The sequence below is a fragment of the Grammomys surdaster genome, unplaced genomic scaffold (assembly GCF_004785775.1).
Source record: "Grammomys surdaster isolate TR1022 unplaced genomic scaffold, NIH_TR_1.0 125863, whole genome shotgun sequence".
NCBI lineage: Eukaryota > Metazoa > Chordata > Mammalia > Rodentia > Muridae > Grammomys > Grammomys surdaster.
In genome coordinates, this window is record NW_021620689.1 from 3,409,687 (window position 1) to 3,426,549 (window position 16,863).

At 41.4% G+C, this 16,863-nt stretch overlaps 1 protein-coding gene across 3 annotated transcripts in view; it reads left to right on the forward strand.

The window, feature by feature from the left end:
- The window catches only part of Macf1 (microtubule actin crosslinking factor 1), a 211,707-nt gene that overhangs the window by 187,913 nt on the left and 6,931 nt on the right, over window positions 1–16,863 (forward strand). For 2 of the 3 annotated variants that reach the window (XM_028790130.1, XM_028790129.1), the window contains 9 exons: window positions 162–290; window positions 1,978–2,121; window positions 2,516–2,704; window positions 3,671–3,791; window positions 4,439–4,602; window positions 6,234–6,396; window positions 7,533–7,687; window positions 8,431–8,505; window positions 12,636–12,753. In XM_028790130.1, coding sequence (XP_028645963.1) covers window positions 162–290; window positions 1,978–2,121; window positions 2,516–2,704; window positions 3,671–3,791; window positions 4,439–4,602; window positions 6,234–6,396; window positions 7,533–7,687; window positions 8,431–8,505; window positions 12,636–12,753 — 1,258 coding nt within the window. Of the gene's footprint in view, window positions 1–161; window positions 291–1,977; window positions 2,122–2,515; window positions 2,705–3,670; window positions 3,792–4,438; window positions 4,603–6,233; window positions 6,397–7,532; window positions 7,688–8,430; window positions 8,506–9,705; window positions 9,724–12,635; window positions 12,754–16,863 lie in introns of all 3 variants that reach the window. The other variant, XM_028790128.1, reaches the window with a different exon arrangement.

Sequence of the window (16,863 nt, forward strand, 5' to 3'; positions counted from 1 at the left end):
GAACTTTGATCAGTCATTGAGCTTGTTTTCAAAGGTCTACAAATTAAGGTGACCTTTGGCCTCTGGTAGAATGTGCTCCTGGATGTTTCCCCAGCAGTCTGTAGTGTCTGGTGCCCCAGCTGCAGAGGGAGGCCAGATCTTCTTGTGCTTGGTTATTTCAGGCAGAAGAGTTTCGGGACACTGTCCATATGCTGTTGGAGTGGCTTTCTGAAGCAGAACAAACACTTCGCTTTCGAGGGGCCCTTCCTGATGACACAGAGGCCCTACAGTCTCTCATTGACATCCATAAGGTAATCTAGTCTCAAGGATTGGTAATCTGTGCTACTCAACCATGCTGAGAATTGCCTCACTGCTAACAAAAAGCAACATTTGCTTATAAATGTCAAATCTCCTATGAAAAGAAGAAAAGGCCAGGTAGGCTTTTTGTGGACTTGGCAGGCGTTGTGGTGCCTGTCAGCAGCATTTTTTTTTTTTTTTTTTGAGATAGGTTTTCTCTGTTGTCCTGGCTGTCCTGGAACTCACTCTGTAGACCAGGCTGGCCTCAAACTCACAGAGATCTGTTCTCTCCTGTCTCCTGAGTGCTGGGACTAAAAGCATGTGCCGCCGCCACCACCCAGCAGCACATTAATTTTTTTCTTTTTTTTTTTTTTTTTGGTTTTTCGAGACAGGGTTTCTCTGTGTATCCCTGGCTGTCCTTGAACTCACTCTGTAGACCAGGCCTGCCTCTGCCTCCCAAGTGCTGGGATTAAAGGTGTGTGCCACCACTGCTTGGCAGCACATTAATTTTTATACAGCTCATTTTTTGGCTTTATTTTTTATTTATTTATTTTATTTTATATATATATAGTTTTGTCTACGTATTCTGTGTACCTCATTCGTGTGTGGCATGCAAGGAAACCAGAGAATGTCAGATCCCCTAGAACTGGAGTTACAGTTTTGAGCCACCGTAGGTATGCTAGGACTCGAACCCAAGTCTTCTGCAAGCAACCAATGCTCCAGCCACTGAGTCATCTCTCCGGCCCCTCTGTTGGCTTTAAACAAGTATAGTGTCTAAAGAACTTAATGAACATAGTTTCTAAAAGAAAATGTAGAACATTTCCCTTTCTGATTTTTGTTTGTTGGTTGGCTAGATTTTGAGACAGGGTCTTAGCATGTACCCAGGTTACCCTTGAACTCACAAACACCCTACACAAGTTCTTGGATTGTAAGTGTATGTTCTCATATCCAAACCTATTTTATTTCTCACCTATGCATGCCTTTGTTTGACTAGCCTTTATTTGTTACTAGCTTTTTGTCCTTGTCTGATCTCCTAAAACCACTTAGCATACTGCAGACTATATAACATGGTATCTGGAGCTTTAGCCAGCTTTATGAAAGTAAAGAAATGTTTCATGTTACCTGTCCAGTTACTTTAATCTTAGTTTTACCATTGCATTTTGTTGTGGTAGGAATGTCAAAATACAGTGTTTTATGATTGTCATCATATTTTTCCAAAACAAATATACTTTAAAATACAGGAATAAAAGGACTGGCATGATGGTTCAGTAGTTAGGGGCACATGGTGCTTTCAAACGTTCAGTTGCCAGTACCCATGTCGTGGTTCACAGCTGTCTGTAACTTCATTCTAGGAGATCCAGTACTCTCTCTGGCCTCTTCCAGTATAGAGCACATACATACAGGCAAAATATCCACACACATAAAGTAGCTGTGATACTAGGATAGAAATAAATACAAATAAGAGTGGGAGAAACTGAAAATAAAAACAGGAGTAGAGGGAATGGAGGCATACCTGTGTGTCACGTTCTTAGCTTCCTGTGTCTTATAGAACTGGACCATGCCAGCAACACATAAATACAGGCTTTTTCATGGTCTGTGCTGACACATAAGAAAAAGATGATGAAACAGTTCTCCTTTTAATATAAACTAATGGTTCTGATAGATTTCTCAAGTTTTTGTTTTTGGCCCTTGTTTGTTTAGGAATTCATGAAGAAAGTAGAAGAAAAACGGGTGGATGTGAACACAGCGGTGGCGATGGGAGAAGTCATCCTGGCTGTCTGCCATCCCGACTGCATCACAACCATCAAGCACTGGATCACCATCATCAGGGCTCGCTTCGAGGAGGTGAGTCACCACACGCCCAGTACTCCGAGTCCATCAGATAAAGGGTCTTTCATTCACTGTAAGTGATGGATTGCATTTCAGTGAAGGCCAAAGTGATGGCTAATGTAATGTTAGTGTACTGGGGTGCTCATTACTTGCTTCTGCAGACATCTTGTGTTCTAATTCTTTTCCTTCCTTCCTGAGAAGTTTGTGTTTAATGTGCTAGCTTTGCTTTTGGTAGAGATGGCTCCTTGTTCTTGAGATTTGTCAGCTGAAGTCAAAGAGGAATCTTGTGGCTGCTTAAGTTGGTCTCTCCTCTGAGTAAAGTTATGTGATCAGATAGAACAGGGGCTTTGAAACAAACAAGCAAAAGACGTGCTTTTCTGAAAGGCATCATTGTGTCTTTCTCCCCAAGGTCCTGACATGGGCAAAGCAGCACCAGCAGCGCCTGGAAACAGCTCTGTCAGAACTGGTGGCTAATGCTGAGCTCCTAGAAGAACTTCTGGCGTGGATCCAGTGGGCTGAGACTACCCTAATCCAGCGGGATCAGGAGCCTATCCCTCAGAACATAGACAGAGTTAAAGCTCTTATCACTGAGCATCAGGTACCTGTTTCTCTGTGTCCTGTGTGTCCTGGACCACATGCCCTTCGCCCGGGACTCCCTTTATCTTTACTACAAGATTACTGAATTATTACTGCAGACTTAGCAGTTTCCAGCAGCTCTGTGTATCAGTTCTCATGAGTTAGGAATCAAGGTGTGGGCAGGATCTTGGAGTTCCTGCATTTGTAGGATTGTAGACTATTCTCTTTCACTAAGGCCATGGACCACTCGCTGTATTTTTGAAGCCATTAGCTAAAACAGTTCAAAGTCTTAGAAGGTAGAGTATAACCCAGGGAATAGCCATTCAGTTTTACTGGCAGTTCACTAGAAGCCTGACCTTTGCTGGAGCCGAAAGCCTATTGGCCTGACAGCATTTTCTCACAGCAACAGCAAAAGTAAATGAGAGAATTCCCTAGCCCACCTCCTGCCACTGCTTTCAGAAGAATGGTTCCTCTCACACATGGCACTATCATGTCGCTTTCATGTATCAAAATTCCTCACTTGCCCCTGTTGCTCTCAACAGTAAGATCCTGATCTCTTAGCTGGACACGGGCCTCTCCTGCCTGCCCTTCCAGCCCCACTTTGTGCTCTGACCCTTTGATTGTACCCTCTGTTCAGTGAATGAAGAGTCCTGGTCCATAGCACTGTCAGGCTTCTGTGTTCTGTCCTGACTCCACCCTCTTCCAGAGCTGTCCTTCCTGATTCTTGAGTTCTTTATCTGACACCTCTCTTTTTTATTTCTGTATGTGGGGTGTTTGAATCCAGGGCCTTGCATGTACTCAGCAAATGCTTTACCACCGAGTTATACTCCCGACCCAATTTACTCTTTTTTTTTTAAAGGGTGAGAAATTACACAGAGCAGTCTCTCACTTGGCCAGTTTGCCATGGGCTTGGCCTTTGTTAATAAGAACTTTCTATTTTAGACCAAGAAAATTCTAAATTTTCTTTCCTAATTTTTATATTTAACAGTCATTTATGGAGGAGATGACACGCAAACAACCTGATGTGGACCGGGTCACCAAGACTTACAAAAGGAAGAATGTAGAACCCACCCATGCTCCTTTCATCGAGAAACCCCGAAGTGGTAGCAGTATGTTTCCAGCCCCACTATTCTAGGTTGCTTCCTTCCTAATTGCAGATGGAAATTCACAAAGTACCATCATGAGAATTGTTTTTGGATTTCCCAAATTATACTGACTCTGAACCACAATCTCTCATTTTGAAACCTTACTTTTCTATCAATGCCTGGCATATTTTATTATGTATTGGAGGAATTAATATGTAGCTACAAGGTGGTGAGGCCTGTTCTGTTATTCAGCAGTGACCTTTCCATTGTGTCTGCATTGCGCTAGTCTACTTGTAAGATAAGTCCTTGGAGAATCCACTGCTGGTTTGTGTTGCTGTGCCTTCACGTCACTAAGGCAGAGGTGACTGGATGTGTGGAGGAGCTGAGTACACACGTGTTTGGCTGGCTGGGAAGAGAGGCAGTAGTTTTGGAATTAGTACACCTCTGTACTAGAACGTTGCCATTCCTGTGTTTCTTCTCAGTTACCAAATGGATATAGTGTAAGAATCTAGTTCATATATATAGCTTTCTTGATTTTGAGACAGTATCTCATATATCATAGGCCAGCCTCAAACTCAGTATACAGCCAAGGATAACCTTGAATATGCAGCCGTTTCTTTATGCAGTGACAAAGCCAACATTTCTAATCTTGTGATTATTTCTCCATTTAGGAAAGTCCTTGAGTCAACCCACACCTCCCCCCATGCCAATCCTCTCACAGTCTGAAGCAAAAAACCCACGGATCAACCAGCTCTCTGCCCGCTGGCAGCAAGTGTGGCTGCTAGCCCTGGAGCGTCAGCGGAGGCTGAACGATGCCCTGGACAGACTGGAGGAGGTAATGTCCCAAAACACAGTCTTTAAAGCCCTCTTAGGATGACCTATGTGCCTTTTATCTACTTTAGAAGTAAAACCAGTCCTTCACTTATTCATACGCCTTCCTTCAAGCCCCTGAATAAGAAACAATAGATATCTTAAGAAAACACTCAAACAAAGGAGGCTGTACCATCTAGTTGTATAAAACCATAAATCAGACATTCCATACAAGGGGAGGCCAGTGGTCTGCTTTTCCTCAACAGCTTACTCTGATTGATTTTAGAAACAAAGCTTCAGGTGGTTGCTATTTATACAAAAGGGAAGCCAAGTGGAGGTGGTACACACTTTTAATCCCAGTACTCGGGAGGCAGAGACAGGAGGATCTCTTAGTTGAGGCCAGCTTGGTCTACAGAGGACAGCCAGGACTATTTCAAAAGAAAGGAAGGAAGATAGATAATTAGTGATTCTGTCATATGAAGAGATATGTAGATAAAATAGATAGGTATATCACAATTATTAAAGAAAAATCAATCTTTTTTTTTTTTTTTTGCGAGAGATTTTTTGTGCGTGTGTGTAGCAGAACCCTGGCTGTCCTGGAACTCCCTCTGTAGACCAGTCTGAGCTTGAACTCAGAGATCTCCATCTGCTTCTGCCTCCTAAGAGCTGGGATTAAAGGTGTGTGCAATCATACCCAGCAAGAATCAACGTTCTTTATTCTTGTTTCTTTATTAGTCTTCAATAGATCATGAAAAGGAAGACAGTTGTGAAGTATCATTATTTAAGATATACGGTACTGCACTTCCTCCTTCCTAATACAAGCATCTAATATCTTTTATATTCTTTTATTTGTGCATATCAAAGCAGCTATGCCCAGAAGTGAGTGTTCTGTGTTTTTGTTGTTACTTCCATAGGTCAGTTGCATTTTAAGCACATTGGTTCTTGCTGCCTTCTCCCCCTCTCCCCTGTTCCTTCCAACTTTGGAGTTTGAAAGACCAAAGGGGAAAATGTCAAGCCATTAAGTCATTCTGAGTGTGAATTACTAACATGGTTCAAGTAGCTAAACACCCCTTTGCACAGGCCTGCTTTCTACCAGTCAGCTATTTAAGACAAATGTTGGGTGAGCATTTGTTCCCTCTGGTGAAATTCCAAAGAAACATGCTTGGATGTAGGGTTTATTCTTAATGCTTTCCATCTCGCTCTTTAAGATCTCAGAAGATGATGGGAAACATGAGCTTCTTGATATGAGTCCTGTGTGTATTTACAGTGCCTTTCCCTACAGCATAAGAGAGGGTGCCAAGACCTCCCCTTTGAGATAGAACCCATCCCTTACATCTAAGTAGATGTTCCTTGGAAAAGTTCAAAGAGAAAGCAAGACTGGCTTTCCCTGTTCTTATTCTGTGTGTGCCTTATCTTCCAGAGTTGTTTTCAGTTACTGTCTCTTCTGCTCCTCTGTTACATCACACCTTGTTTAAACAACCATGGCTGTAAGTGAAGGCAGCAAATTATGCTTTCACAGTGAGACAACATGTAGATAGCATTGTTGGTCTCCCTCACCCCCGGAAGGCCTGCATGGCTCTACTGAATGACTGAAAAGTTAGACATGCTCTGGGTCCAAAACAGCAGGATTTACCCGCACCTCTGACTTCCTTCTAGTTGAAGGAATTTGCCAACTTTGACTTTGATGTCTGGAGGAAAAAGTATATGCGTTGGATGAATCACAAAAAATCTCGAGTCATGGATTTCTTCCGGCGTATTGACAAGGACCAGGATGGGAAGATAACACGTCAGGAGTTTATCGATGGCATTTTAGCATCTAGTAAGTACATTTTTATTCTACACAAAGGTCACACCCAGATTCCTCATACTTGGTAGAAGTTATAACATTCTGGCAAAGTAGTCTTTCTGAGGTAAGACGTGGAGAAGCTCCCTGCTGAATGTAATCTGCTGTTTTCATGAATGGAAGAAACTTATTTTGCTAGGAATAAAAAGAGTTCAAACATGACTGTAAAGTTGGCTATTCCAGAGCAACAGTATTTTAGAGCAATGACATCATTCTAAACATGCAACGATGCTGGCATACATAAATCTTAAGATGAGTGACAATTTTTCAGACACACCAGAAGAGGGCATCAGATCCCACTACAGATGGTTGTGAGCCACCATGTGGTTGCTGGGAATTGAACTCAGGACCTCTGGAAGAACAGTCAGTGCTCTTACCTACTGAGCCATCTCTCTAGCCCAATGCGTGATAATTTTATAGATGGTTGAATATTGATTATATTTTTTACTGTCTTTTACTGTCTCTGAAGTCTGATTTTTATTTTTAAAATGTCAACGGGGCGGGGGGGCAGCTCTAGAGATATAGCTCTGAAGCCCTAGATTCACTCCTCAGCACCCCATATACTGGTTATGCTCGTACAAATCTGTAATCCCAGCACTTGGGAAGTAGTAGCAGGAGCTCAGAACTTGAGGGTCATCTTTGGCCAACCTAGCTGTATGAGCCCCTGACTCAAAAAAAAGAAAAAGGTGAGGGGTCTATTGGTAAAATATTAAAAACGTGACTAATGTTTGAGTGGTACAATTTTTTTTAATTATTTGTATCTGTTTTTAAAATTAGATTTATTCACTATCTTTTATGTGTGAGGGTTTTTTGTTTCATTGTTTGTTTGGTTTTTGCCTATATGTTTGTATGCTTGAATACCCTTGGAAGTCAGAAGTAGGTATCAGGTCCCTAGGATCTGGAGATGTAGATTATTGTGAATCACCATTGGTGAGAATTGAACCTGGGTTGTCTACAACCGTAGCTGCTACTCTTACCTACTCAGCCAATGATTTGTATATTTAGGATGTAAAAGAAAATCGTATCTTAATTCTTTTTCTTCAGGTGTTTTGTATAATTTCCAACCAGCTTCATGTATTTCAATGTTTCAAATTGTGCTTTCTTTTCCCCAGAGTTCCCAACCACCAAGCTAGAGATGACAGCTGTAGCTGACATTTTTGACAGAGATGGGGATGGCTACATTGATTACTATGAATTTGTGGCTGCCTTACATCCCAACAAGGATGCCTATCGACCAACAACTGATGCAGATAAGATTGAAGATGAGGTATGGGGAATTCAGAGCAGAGTATTTTGACTGTAGCTTTATACCGTCCCAAATGGTCTGTGTGAATCATCTTGGGGAGCAGTCACGTAGAGTTAATGTTTCAGGTTAGCCTTTGGATGCTGTTTCAACAAGCTGGTCATTCGTTTTGATAGATCCATATTAGCACTTTCCTCCAAAGAATTTTGAAGCAATGATGAAGGTTTTTTTTTTTTCCATCTGCTATTTTTTTCTCAGTATCTCTTATCCCAAGTAGGGTTATGGATATTTCAAATAAAAAAATAAATGTATCTATTAAAAGCCTAAAATGAACCAGGCACATGTCTTTAATTCCAGCATCTGGGGGGGGGGGGGCAAAGGCAGGAATATCTCTGAGTTGGGGACCAGGCTAGTTTACATTGCAAGTACAAGACAGCCAGGGCCTGAGAATGAGATCTTGTTTCCAAAAGAAAAAGGCAAAATGTTTAAAATATAATGAATAGCCTCAGCTGGGCAGTGGTGGCGCACGCCTTTAATCCCAGCACTTGGGAGGCAGAGGCAGGCAGATTTCTGAGTTCGAGGCCAGCCTGGTCTACAGAGTGAGTTCCAGAACAGCCAGGGCTGCACAGAGAAACCCTGTCTCGAAAAATAATAATAATAATAATAATAATAATAATAATAATAATAATAATAATAATGAATAGCCTCTGTTTACATTTTAAAACAAAAAGTTCTTCTCTGTTCTTATACCCCTGCTTTATCAACAGGTCACAAGACAAGTGGCTCAGTGCAAGTGTGCAAAAAGGTTCCAAGTGGAGCAGATTGGAGAGAATAAATACCGGGTAAGGAAGAGAAAGCCAGCCATTTGTGGAGGTCATTCCTCCTGGGTCATCTGACACACAGTAGATCAGCTCATGCTGCCTTTTCAGTCCTCTGCCTCCCTCCAGAGGCCCAGAACCCATGCACCTTCATTCCTAGGTGTCAAGTTTCATGCCCTCTGTAGTTCATCTGAAAAGTTACCATTATCCAGGTAGACTATAGCTTATAGTTGACATGGTAGAAAATATTTTATAGCCCTCATCTCACTGCTGAGCAAAGCCCTTAGGGTCATGAAAGTAACCTGCCTTTAGAGACAGTTTTATTAAAGGACTTGTGAAGTAGAGTCTGGTGTTGTTTCTGTAATCCCAGAATTTGGGAGGCAAAGGCAGAAGGACCACTGCAAATTCAAGACCAAGTCTACATAGTGAGTTGCAGCTAACCAGGGCCATATCACAAAAATCTCTCCAATTTTTTTAAAAAAAAGCCGAGATCTGGGTGCTGGGGATGGTTCAGTATATAAAGGTGCTTGCCACCAAGCCTGCCAGCCTGAATTTAAGTCCTAGAGCCCGTATGGTAAAAGAGGAAACATACACCCCAAAATGTCTTCTGGTATGTTTGTACTCATAGACATTTTCTTTTGTTGTTGTTGTTTTGTTTTGGGGTTTTTTTTTGTTCTGTTTTAGTTTAAAAAAAAAAAAGAGAGAGAGAGAGAGAGAGAGAGAGATGGTTTATCCACAAGAACTGGTCATTGTGAGCCTAAATGGCTCCCATGCCTATAGAAGACTGTATCAAAGCCCAGCATGTTAGTGTTCCTGGGCTGGGCTGGGCTACAACTGGACCTGCATGCACTGGAGAGCCAGGCTCAATGATCTTCCCTGGAAAGACTTGTTAGGTATGTCCAGAAGTAACAGGAAACTATTCTTAAATTTTAGCTTCTCTTGGGACTAGAGTCAGGGATGTAGTAAAGACATAAGCCAGGACTCCTAAACTATATTCATCAGCTTGTCAAGGGCCCCAAAATTTTAAGAAAAACTGTGGTTGGCAAAGAATATTTAGATGGCCATTTTCAGGCTTTGTAAGCTCATCATTCTGCGGCAGATGCTCAGGAGGAATGTGTCTGTGTGTACATAGACTGGTAATGTGATGAAATTACTGTTTTTTAGTTTTAATTTGACAAAAATGTTCTCTTTTTTCCCTGCATCCTTTATTCTTACTGTCTATAGTTCTTCCTCGGCAATCAGGTACAGTGTGCCTTGCAATGTCCTTCTTGGTGGATGTGGTCTTTAGCTGATGTTGCCTGTTCTTTGCTTTGGGGAAAGGACACAATTGGAAGCATGCCTGGGTCACTTTAGGTTGTCTTGCCAAGTGGAGAAACTACTAACAGACGTTTATTACAAAGCTATTTTATCAAATATAGCTTTGTATTTTGAAAAAGCCAAAAAAATTAAATTTGCCATTCCAAATCAGGCTAGCTAAAGGCAATGATATTACTCTGTACTGAGTTGTAACAGTTATGACTCGGAAAATTGAGGCTCTGACATCAGCCCATATCACCTGTAAAGACACCGTCTTACACTTCTGTATTCAGGGTCAGAATACCATTGGCATGGTTCTGTTTCATTACCAGTCTTTTAATAGTTATTAGAAATTTTGTAATGTATGCTTTGAGTCAGAAACCCTGAATAATGTTAATGTTATCTGAGAACTAACTTAATAAATATAGGTATTTACAAAGATGCCTGAGACGTACAGAAAGCATAATTGACTTCTGCCTAACATTTTCAGATTATAGACAACCAGTCAAAATGAAATGCGCTCGAATTAGAGGCAAGTCTTGACTCCACTTGGCAACTCCAACCTTTGAGATCTCTTGAGGGTTCTTGGGTGCTGTCTCTCAAATGTGAAAGGAAGTTGCATGAGTAAAACCAATCTGTTTATCAGGAAGTTAGAAACACTAAGAGTTAATTTGAAGTCTTCAATCAATGTTAAATTTTAGCTACTCCAGTAATTACTAACTACAGTAATATTCTGGGCCAGTGGGAAGAACAAAGGCTAGAAAAATAGAAAGCTAAGAACAATCAAGTTGGCTTTACGTAAACCATCACAGGCTATGCATGATACTTTCCTTATTCCTATACCCCTAGCTACTTGGGAGGCAAGTTTGAAGCCACCTTTGGAAATTTAACAAGTCCCGGTCTCAATTTTTGAAAATAAAAAGGTTAATAGTGTATCTTAGTGATTGAACATTACACATCTGTTCCCAATACTATAACTAGTCAATGATGATTGTGGTCAAGTGTCCAGCATGCCTCCCTCCTGTTGACTGCACCTACTGGGGTCCCTTTGATGGGACACTGACACCCTCCTCCACTGCTCCATTGACCTGGGGAGGACTTGATGAATCATTCTGAATCATTCTAATAGCGTGAGTAGAATTATGACGTCCACTTTGTATATGTAGTAGTAGGCCTCAGGGGTCACGTGTCACACTCACACAGCTAATGTCAGAACCTCCGTTCCTGTGAGAGAAAGAAACAGTGGCTGCGAACTCTGCCTCTGACTTCTCTGTGGCTCGCCCACAGCTTTGGTCTATAGGCCTAGATCTAAGCTATGGAGCCCTCCTTCCCACTACCTGGAGTGCCACCTTTGGATTTCTGCAGCTCAAACAAAAACAAATTAGAATCCTTCAGACAGCTTTGGGGAGATATTAAGAAAAAGCAACCATGAGATCAGTGGATAACAAACTGTAGGGTATAGTATTCTAAGAAGAAAGTAACCTAGACCACTCTTTCCTTTTTGACTCTGGGAGACACATAGGCATATAGCCTTTCTATACCTCACCTATCCAGAGAAAACCCAAATAGTGACTCAGGTCACTAATGGCACATAAGTCATCCCCAGAATCTGTTTCCTCTCTCCAAGGCAAGGAATAGCTTCCTGCCTAGAAAGTCTCTTTCCATACAGCTGGGAGAAGGGCTGACACTGCTCCATTGTGGGTCAGTCTAGCCACTTTGTGTAAACATCTAAATTCTGTATGAGACAAATGATGTAAGACTATTTAATTTTTGAGGTAAATGGGAAGGGAAGAGAAAGCACCTTCCAGACTTCTTCCTATGCACATAGTGCTTTTGAGTCAGGTTAGTGGACGAACACAGAGATACCCACCCATTTACTATCACTGAGGAGGACAACTATCTATCCTCCTCAAACATCCTTTCTTGCAATTTCAATTTTTCTCCCTGTTTCAAAGTTATGATTCTCCTATAACTTGGAAAATCCTAATTAAGTGGTTACGTCTTCTCTTTTCCTCCCCACCCCAAACATTTCCCTTAATAACCTTAGGAATTCCATTTCTTTAATGTTTGGGTTGGTGTTTGTTTTAGAACCTTGGTATGCTTCTCTTTTGTTACCTCTTCATTTTGGGGAAAGGACAATTTATACCAAGAGAAGCTCCAGCTTTTAAGGTAGAAGCAGGAAGTAGGCAATTAGGAAAGGAGACAATAAAAAGCTCATCACATTTGTTCTAAGGTCCAGAATAATTATTGAACTGTTTCTAATCATGATAAGAGATTAAAATTTCTGTTTCTTCAACTAAATTTTAATTCTATCTAATCACTTGTTCAGCCTGACTTTTTCTCTTGGTGGCATCACAATCAGAACATTTAGGGTATACTTCTAAGGACCGGACGAAGAGAATCACAATTTTTCCTAAGCTTGTAAGCTTGGGATGAGGAGGCTTCGAGAGAGTTTCTTTACTGCTTGACTTAGTGTTCACCAGGGTCCATTTAACTCTCCAGCACACTGTATTCAGAAGTTGACCCCTTTTCTTTAAGGAGATAAGCATAACAATGCAGCGTGCTCACTTGGGCACACTCTTCAGAAGAATCCAAGTGAACAAATCCAAGCCCATCATTCCTCCTTTACCCTTGGTTCAAGGGTACCCTAGCAGAGAGATTTTACAACATTGCTTCATAGCTTAGTCTTTCTGCTTTTCTATTTGCTAACCTTTTTATGACAATGTAAAAATACAAAATTGAGTTCAGGATTATTCCCACTATTCACGTCATTCCTGAATACAGTATGCTTTCTAGGGATTTGGGGTGTAAGTTTACATTAAGGTGTTCTTGTTAACTGAGTTTCCCCTTGATTCCAGTTTGGAGATTCTCAGCAGTTGCGGCTGGTCCGTATTCTGCGTAGCACTGTGATGGTCCGAGTTGGTGGAGGATGGATGGCCCTGGATGAGTTTCTAGTGAAAAACGATCCCTGCCGAGGTAAGGAAGCACTTACCATGGGTGACATGGTAGGATGTAATGTCAGCCTGTGCCGATTTTCCAGAAAGCATTGGAGGAAGGTCTTTATGATTTTTGTCTTGTTAAGGTGTCTGATATGATCCTACCTACTACAGATTAGGACCCAGGGTTTCAGGTACAAAAATCTGAAAAAGTTGATGCTGTCAGGAAAGAACAAAGGAATGAGAATTAAGAAAATTTTTGGTGTCTCTAGGCTCTTACATTTGGGAGGTAGAGGGAGGACATAAGGAGTTCAAAGTCATCCTCAGGTTCATAGCAAGTTCAAGGCTAGGGTGAAAGAAACCTTGTCTCCAAAACAGAAAAAGAATTTATTGGTGTGACCTTACATTTAGGGTGTGACGTTGTTACTGACCTAGACTGAAGCCTTGTGTATACTTCGAGGTTCCTCTTTCGTAGAGCCTCAGAGCATGCTAAGCCCTTCCCATGCATAGGATTAGTGACTGTTCTAAGTAGGGGGAAGCTAAAGAACCTATGCCAGCCACCACCCCCATAGCAACAGAAGACCATCAGCGTAGCTCGAGCAGATAGTAGTTACAGCTGCAGCCGGGGACAAATGGCCTAATCCCAGCTGCCAAACCCTGCCCAGCCACATCCAGTCCTCTTTCCTGTGAGGAGAGCTGCATGCAGTCCACTGGAGGCCCAGCTGTTTCGTCTTCCCTGACTAGCTTCTGTGGTTCCTGCTCTGTCTCTGTCTTTGTGTTTACATCTTTTTTATTCCAGTTCATCATCCTGGGAGTAAAATAAAGCGCTCTGATTCCAGCTCTTCAGTTTCCAGTCAGTCTCCCATAGGTTGGCCTTTATGCTTTGTCCCTCTTCCTCTACACCCTGGTCTTTTGAGAATGGCTTTGCTTAAGCGGTAACATCTCTTGGCTCTGTGACACCTGCTGCCTTGGTGAATGCTCAAAATAGCCAAACCATTGCTTTTCCAACAATTCCATGTTGACAGGGTATAAAATGTTTCTATTGAGATGGTATCCACAGAATTTGAATACTACTTAATAATTACCCCTACATAAGCACTTTAAAAAATAATACATTTGCATCTCATATCCATCTTATGAGGTATAGATTCTGTTATCTCCATTTTATAGAGTAGGAACTTGAGGTATGGAAATTTAAATAACTTGAAGGGTTAGCCAGGCAAAGTCAGAACGAGCTAGGCTTTTAAGCACCACCCTGTACCTCGTTTTTTTTTATTATTCTGAAGGACTTAGAGAGACCCAAAGGGTATGCAGTTCTCACATGAGTGCTGGGTATCTATAAATGCAATTCTTTCTGCACTTACTACAGCAAACCAGTATAATAACTAAGTGATAATAATTCCCATCAGAAGTTTTTAAATTTAGGTTTGACAATACCTTTTCTGATAAATTCTAAAAGGATTTAGTCAGTTTTAATATTTAATCATATCATGAACCTGAATCATTAATTTAAAAGTTTTTTCACTGTTTTAAATAAGGAGCAATACACATATATCTTTTTACCTTTATCTTTGTAAGAACAACAAAAACAATGTTCTATAAATCTGTTATGGTCCCATTTTTCTTGCGGTGTATCAAGTCACACTAAGCAACAGCAATGCTGCATGTGGCGTTTATAACCCTTGGTTGCCTGCTTGTCTGCTCCCTGCTCTGTTCGCAAGTATATTAATGCTGCTGGCTGGCCAGAACACTGCCTGCTTATCTTACTCCATAACAGTTGGAACTGTAACTCCAAGGAGATTTGGGAGGGTAGCTATTTTCTGTAGGCTTTCTGTAGGTAACCCTCTTGTTCATCATTCAGAGCAAGGTAAGACTCCCCAACACTCCAGGAATGCCTTCTTGGAGCTCAGCAATCACCTTTCTCCATTGGCTGAAATAGAACTCGCCAGCAGCTTTCAGTAACTGCTGTCGGTGGAAACACGCCGCAGTAGACACCCAAGGACAGTGAGCTGGAGGGACACAAGCTTCAAGAAGACCCGTTACTTGCTAGGCCTGGTAGCATCTGCCCATAATTCCAGCTATTTAAGGCAAAGTCCAGAGGATCTAGAATTGTAACCTGGGCTACATAGTAAGATCCTTCATCAAAAAATAGATGAGACAGATAAAATAACATTCCACTAGGTAGGCTTGCTGTTTATATAGTTTTCTGATACTGCAGAGGGTTTTGTTTGTTTCTCCTTTTTTTTTAATTCATTTGTTGCAAAGGAGACCATACATGATGCTTTAAATGGAGATAAAAACAGTGCTTGTAGGCCTAGTGAGATGGGATGGATCAGTGTGTAAAGGCACTTGGCTGCCAAGCCTTGATGAGCGGAACCCACACAGTAGAAGAAGAGAACTAACTCCCACATGCACAAAATAATTAAATTAGTTAAATTTAATTCATGTTCCTGCTTTTAAAAAATGGGTATACCTGTGCCTAATGTACTGTGTTAAAAGTTTGCCATTTGTACAGTTCCCTGGGGGAAAAAAAATGTATGTATGTGTGTGTGTGTGTGTGTGTGTGTGTGTGTAAAAGGAAGTAACATGAATTGGTATTAATACTTCTGGGATAGTAAAAATCTAGGAATCTTCATTTATGGAAATTTAAAAGAAGGTTTGGGGACTGGAGAAATGACTGGGTCAGCAGCAAAGAGTATATAATGCTCTTGCAGAGGACCAGAGTTCAGTTCCCAGTGCCCACATCAGGAGACTTGTAGCCTTCTCTGGTTTCTGTGAGCCCCTGCATTCATATACATGTACATGTACACTCTTTACATGTATATACAATATAAAATAAAAATAAGAGCAGGGCTGTAACACAGAGAAACCCTGTCTTGAAAACAAACAAATAAGGAGCTGGAAAGCTGGCTCAGCCAGCACTCAAGAGTTGCTCTTACAAAGGGCAGCTGACTCAGTTCCCAGAACCCCACCTGGTGACTCACAGCCATCCGTAACTGCATTTCTTGGGGATTCCACACCCTCCTCTGACCTCCAGGGATTAGATACACTGGTATGTACACATGCATGCAGACAGGACACTCATACATAAATCTAAAAGCAGTTGGCTTATGACTCTGTGGTGGGGCGTTGTGTTTGTGCACATATGTGACCCATAGTACCAGAGTTAATTAGTGTTACTTAAGGAGCATAGACAACTTACAAACTGTTATACCACTGAAGTAAATGCCCCTCCCTCCTGCATCAAAGCTACTTGTAGAAATATATCCTAAGGAAAAATCAGGATACATACAAAAATATTTTCAAAGTTGTCATAGCATTAGATACAGTATTTTAAACATATAAACAAATTAGAAGTTCAACATTTAACCAGTAAACTGACACATATATGATGAAATTATACTTTACAGTTAACTGAAGTTTGACATAGGACATCTGGAAAATGGAGGAATATTACTGATGTCTTTGTATAAAAAGTATGTATGCAGTTGCTCAAGGAAATAAAGATATGCCAGTATGTTAATTCATACATCGTAAGTGAGAGCGAGCAACTTTTGTTTTTGACAGAGGAAGAATGCTGGCATGCTAAAGCTTGTAAAAGCCAGAGGCTGGTGTGGGATTTCTGCCCCAGTCATTCCTCTCACTGGACCTGGAGCTTGCTCTCTGGGCTAAGACTGACTGACCAGTAAGCTTCAAGTCATGGCTTCTAGGGCTCCAAGCCTGGCTCCTCATGCCCATGGAACCAGCTCTCCCAAGCCAACTTCCCTGTGATTTTTATCCTTTCTGAGATTTTAAAAAAGATCCTTTTAAATGAAGTAGACCTTTACCCAGCAAATGCCATGGAGTGATAGAGACGAGCTGATGTAGGTAATGCCATAAAGAGACAGCCAGGAATGCCTTAAAGAGAAGAGTTAGGGTGGGAGACAGGCCACCTCTTCTGTAGCTTGACCGGTCTATATCGGTGCTTCCAGTCCCTTGTCTAATGGGAAAGAGATGCTAATGAAAATCAAGTATAATATTTCATGTGGTAATACTATATAAAATCTAAATTCTAGTGTAGGAGGAACATAATCTTATTACTCCATTATTACAGATAGTCCTCGTGTGTGTGTGTGTGTGGGTGGGTGGGTCTCCGTGGGTGGGTGGGTGG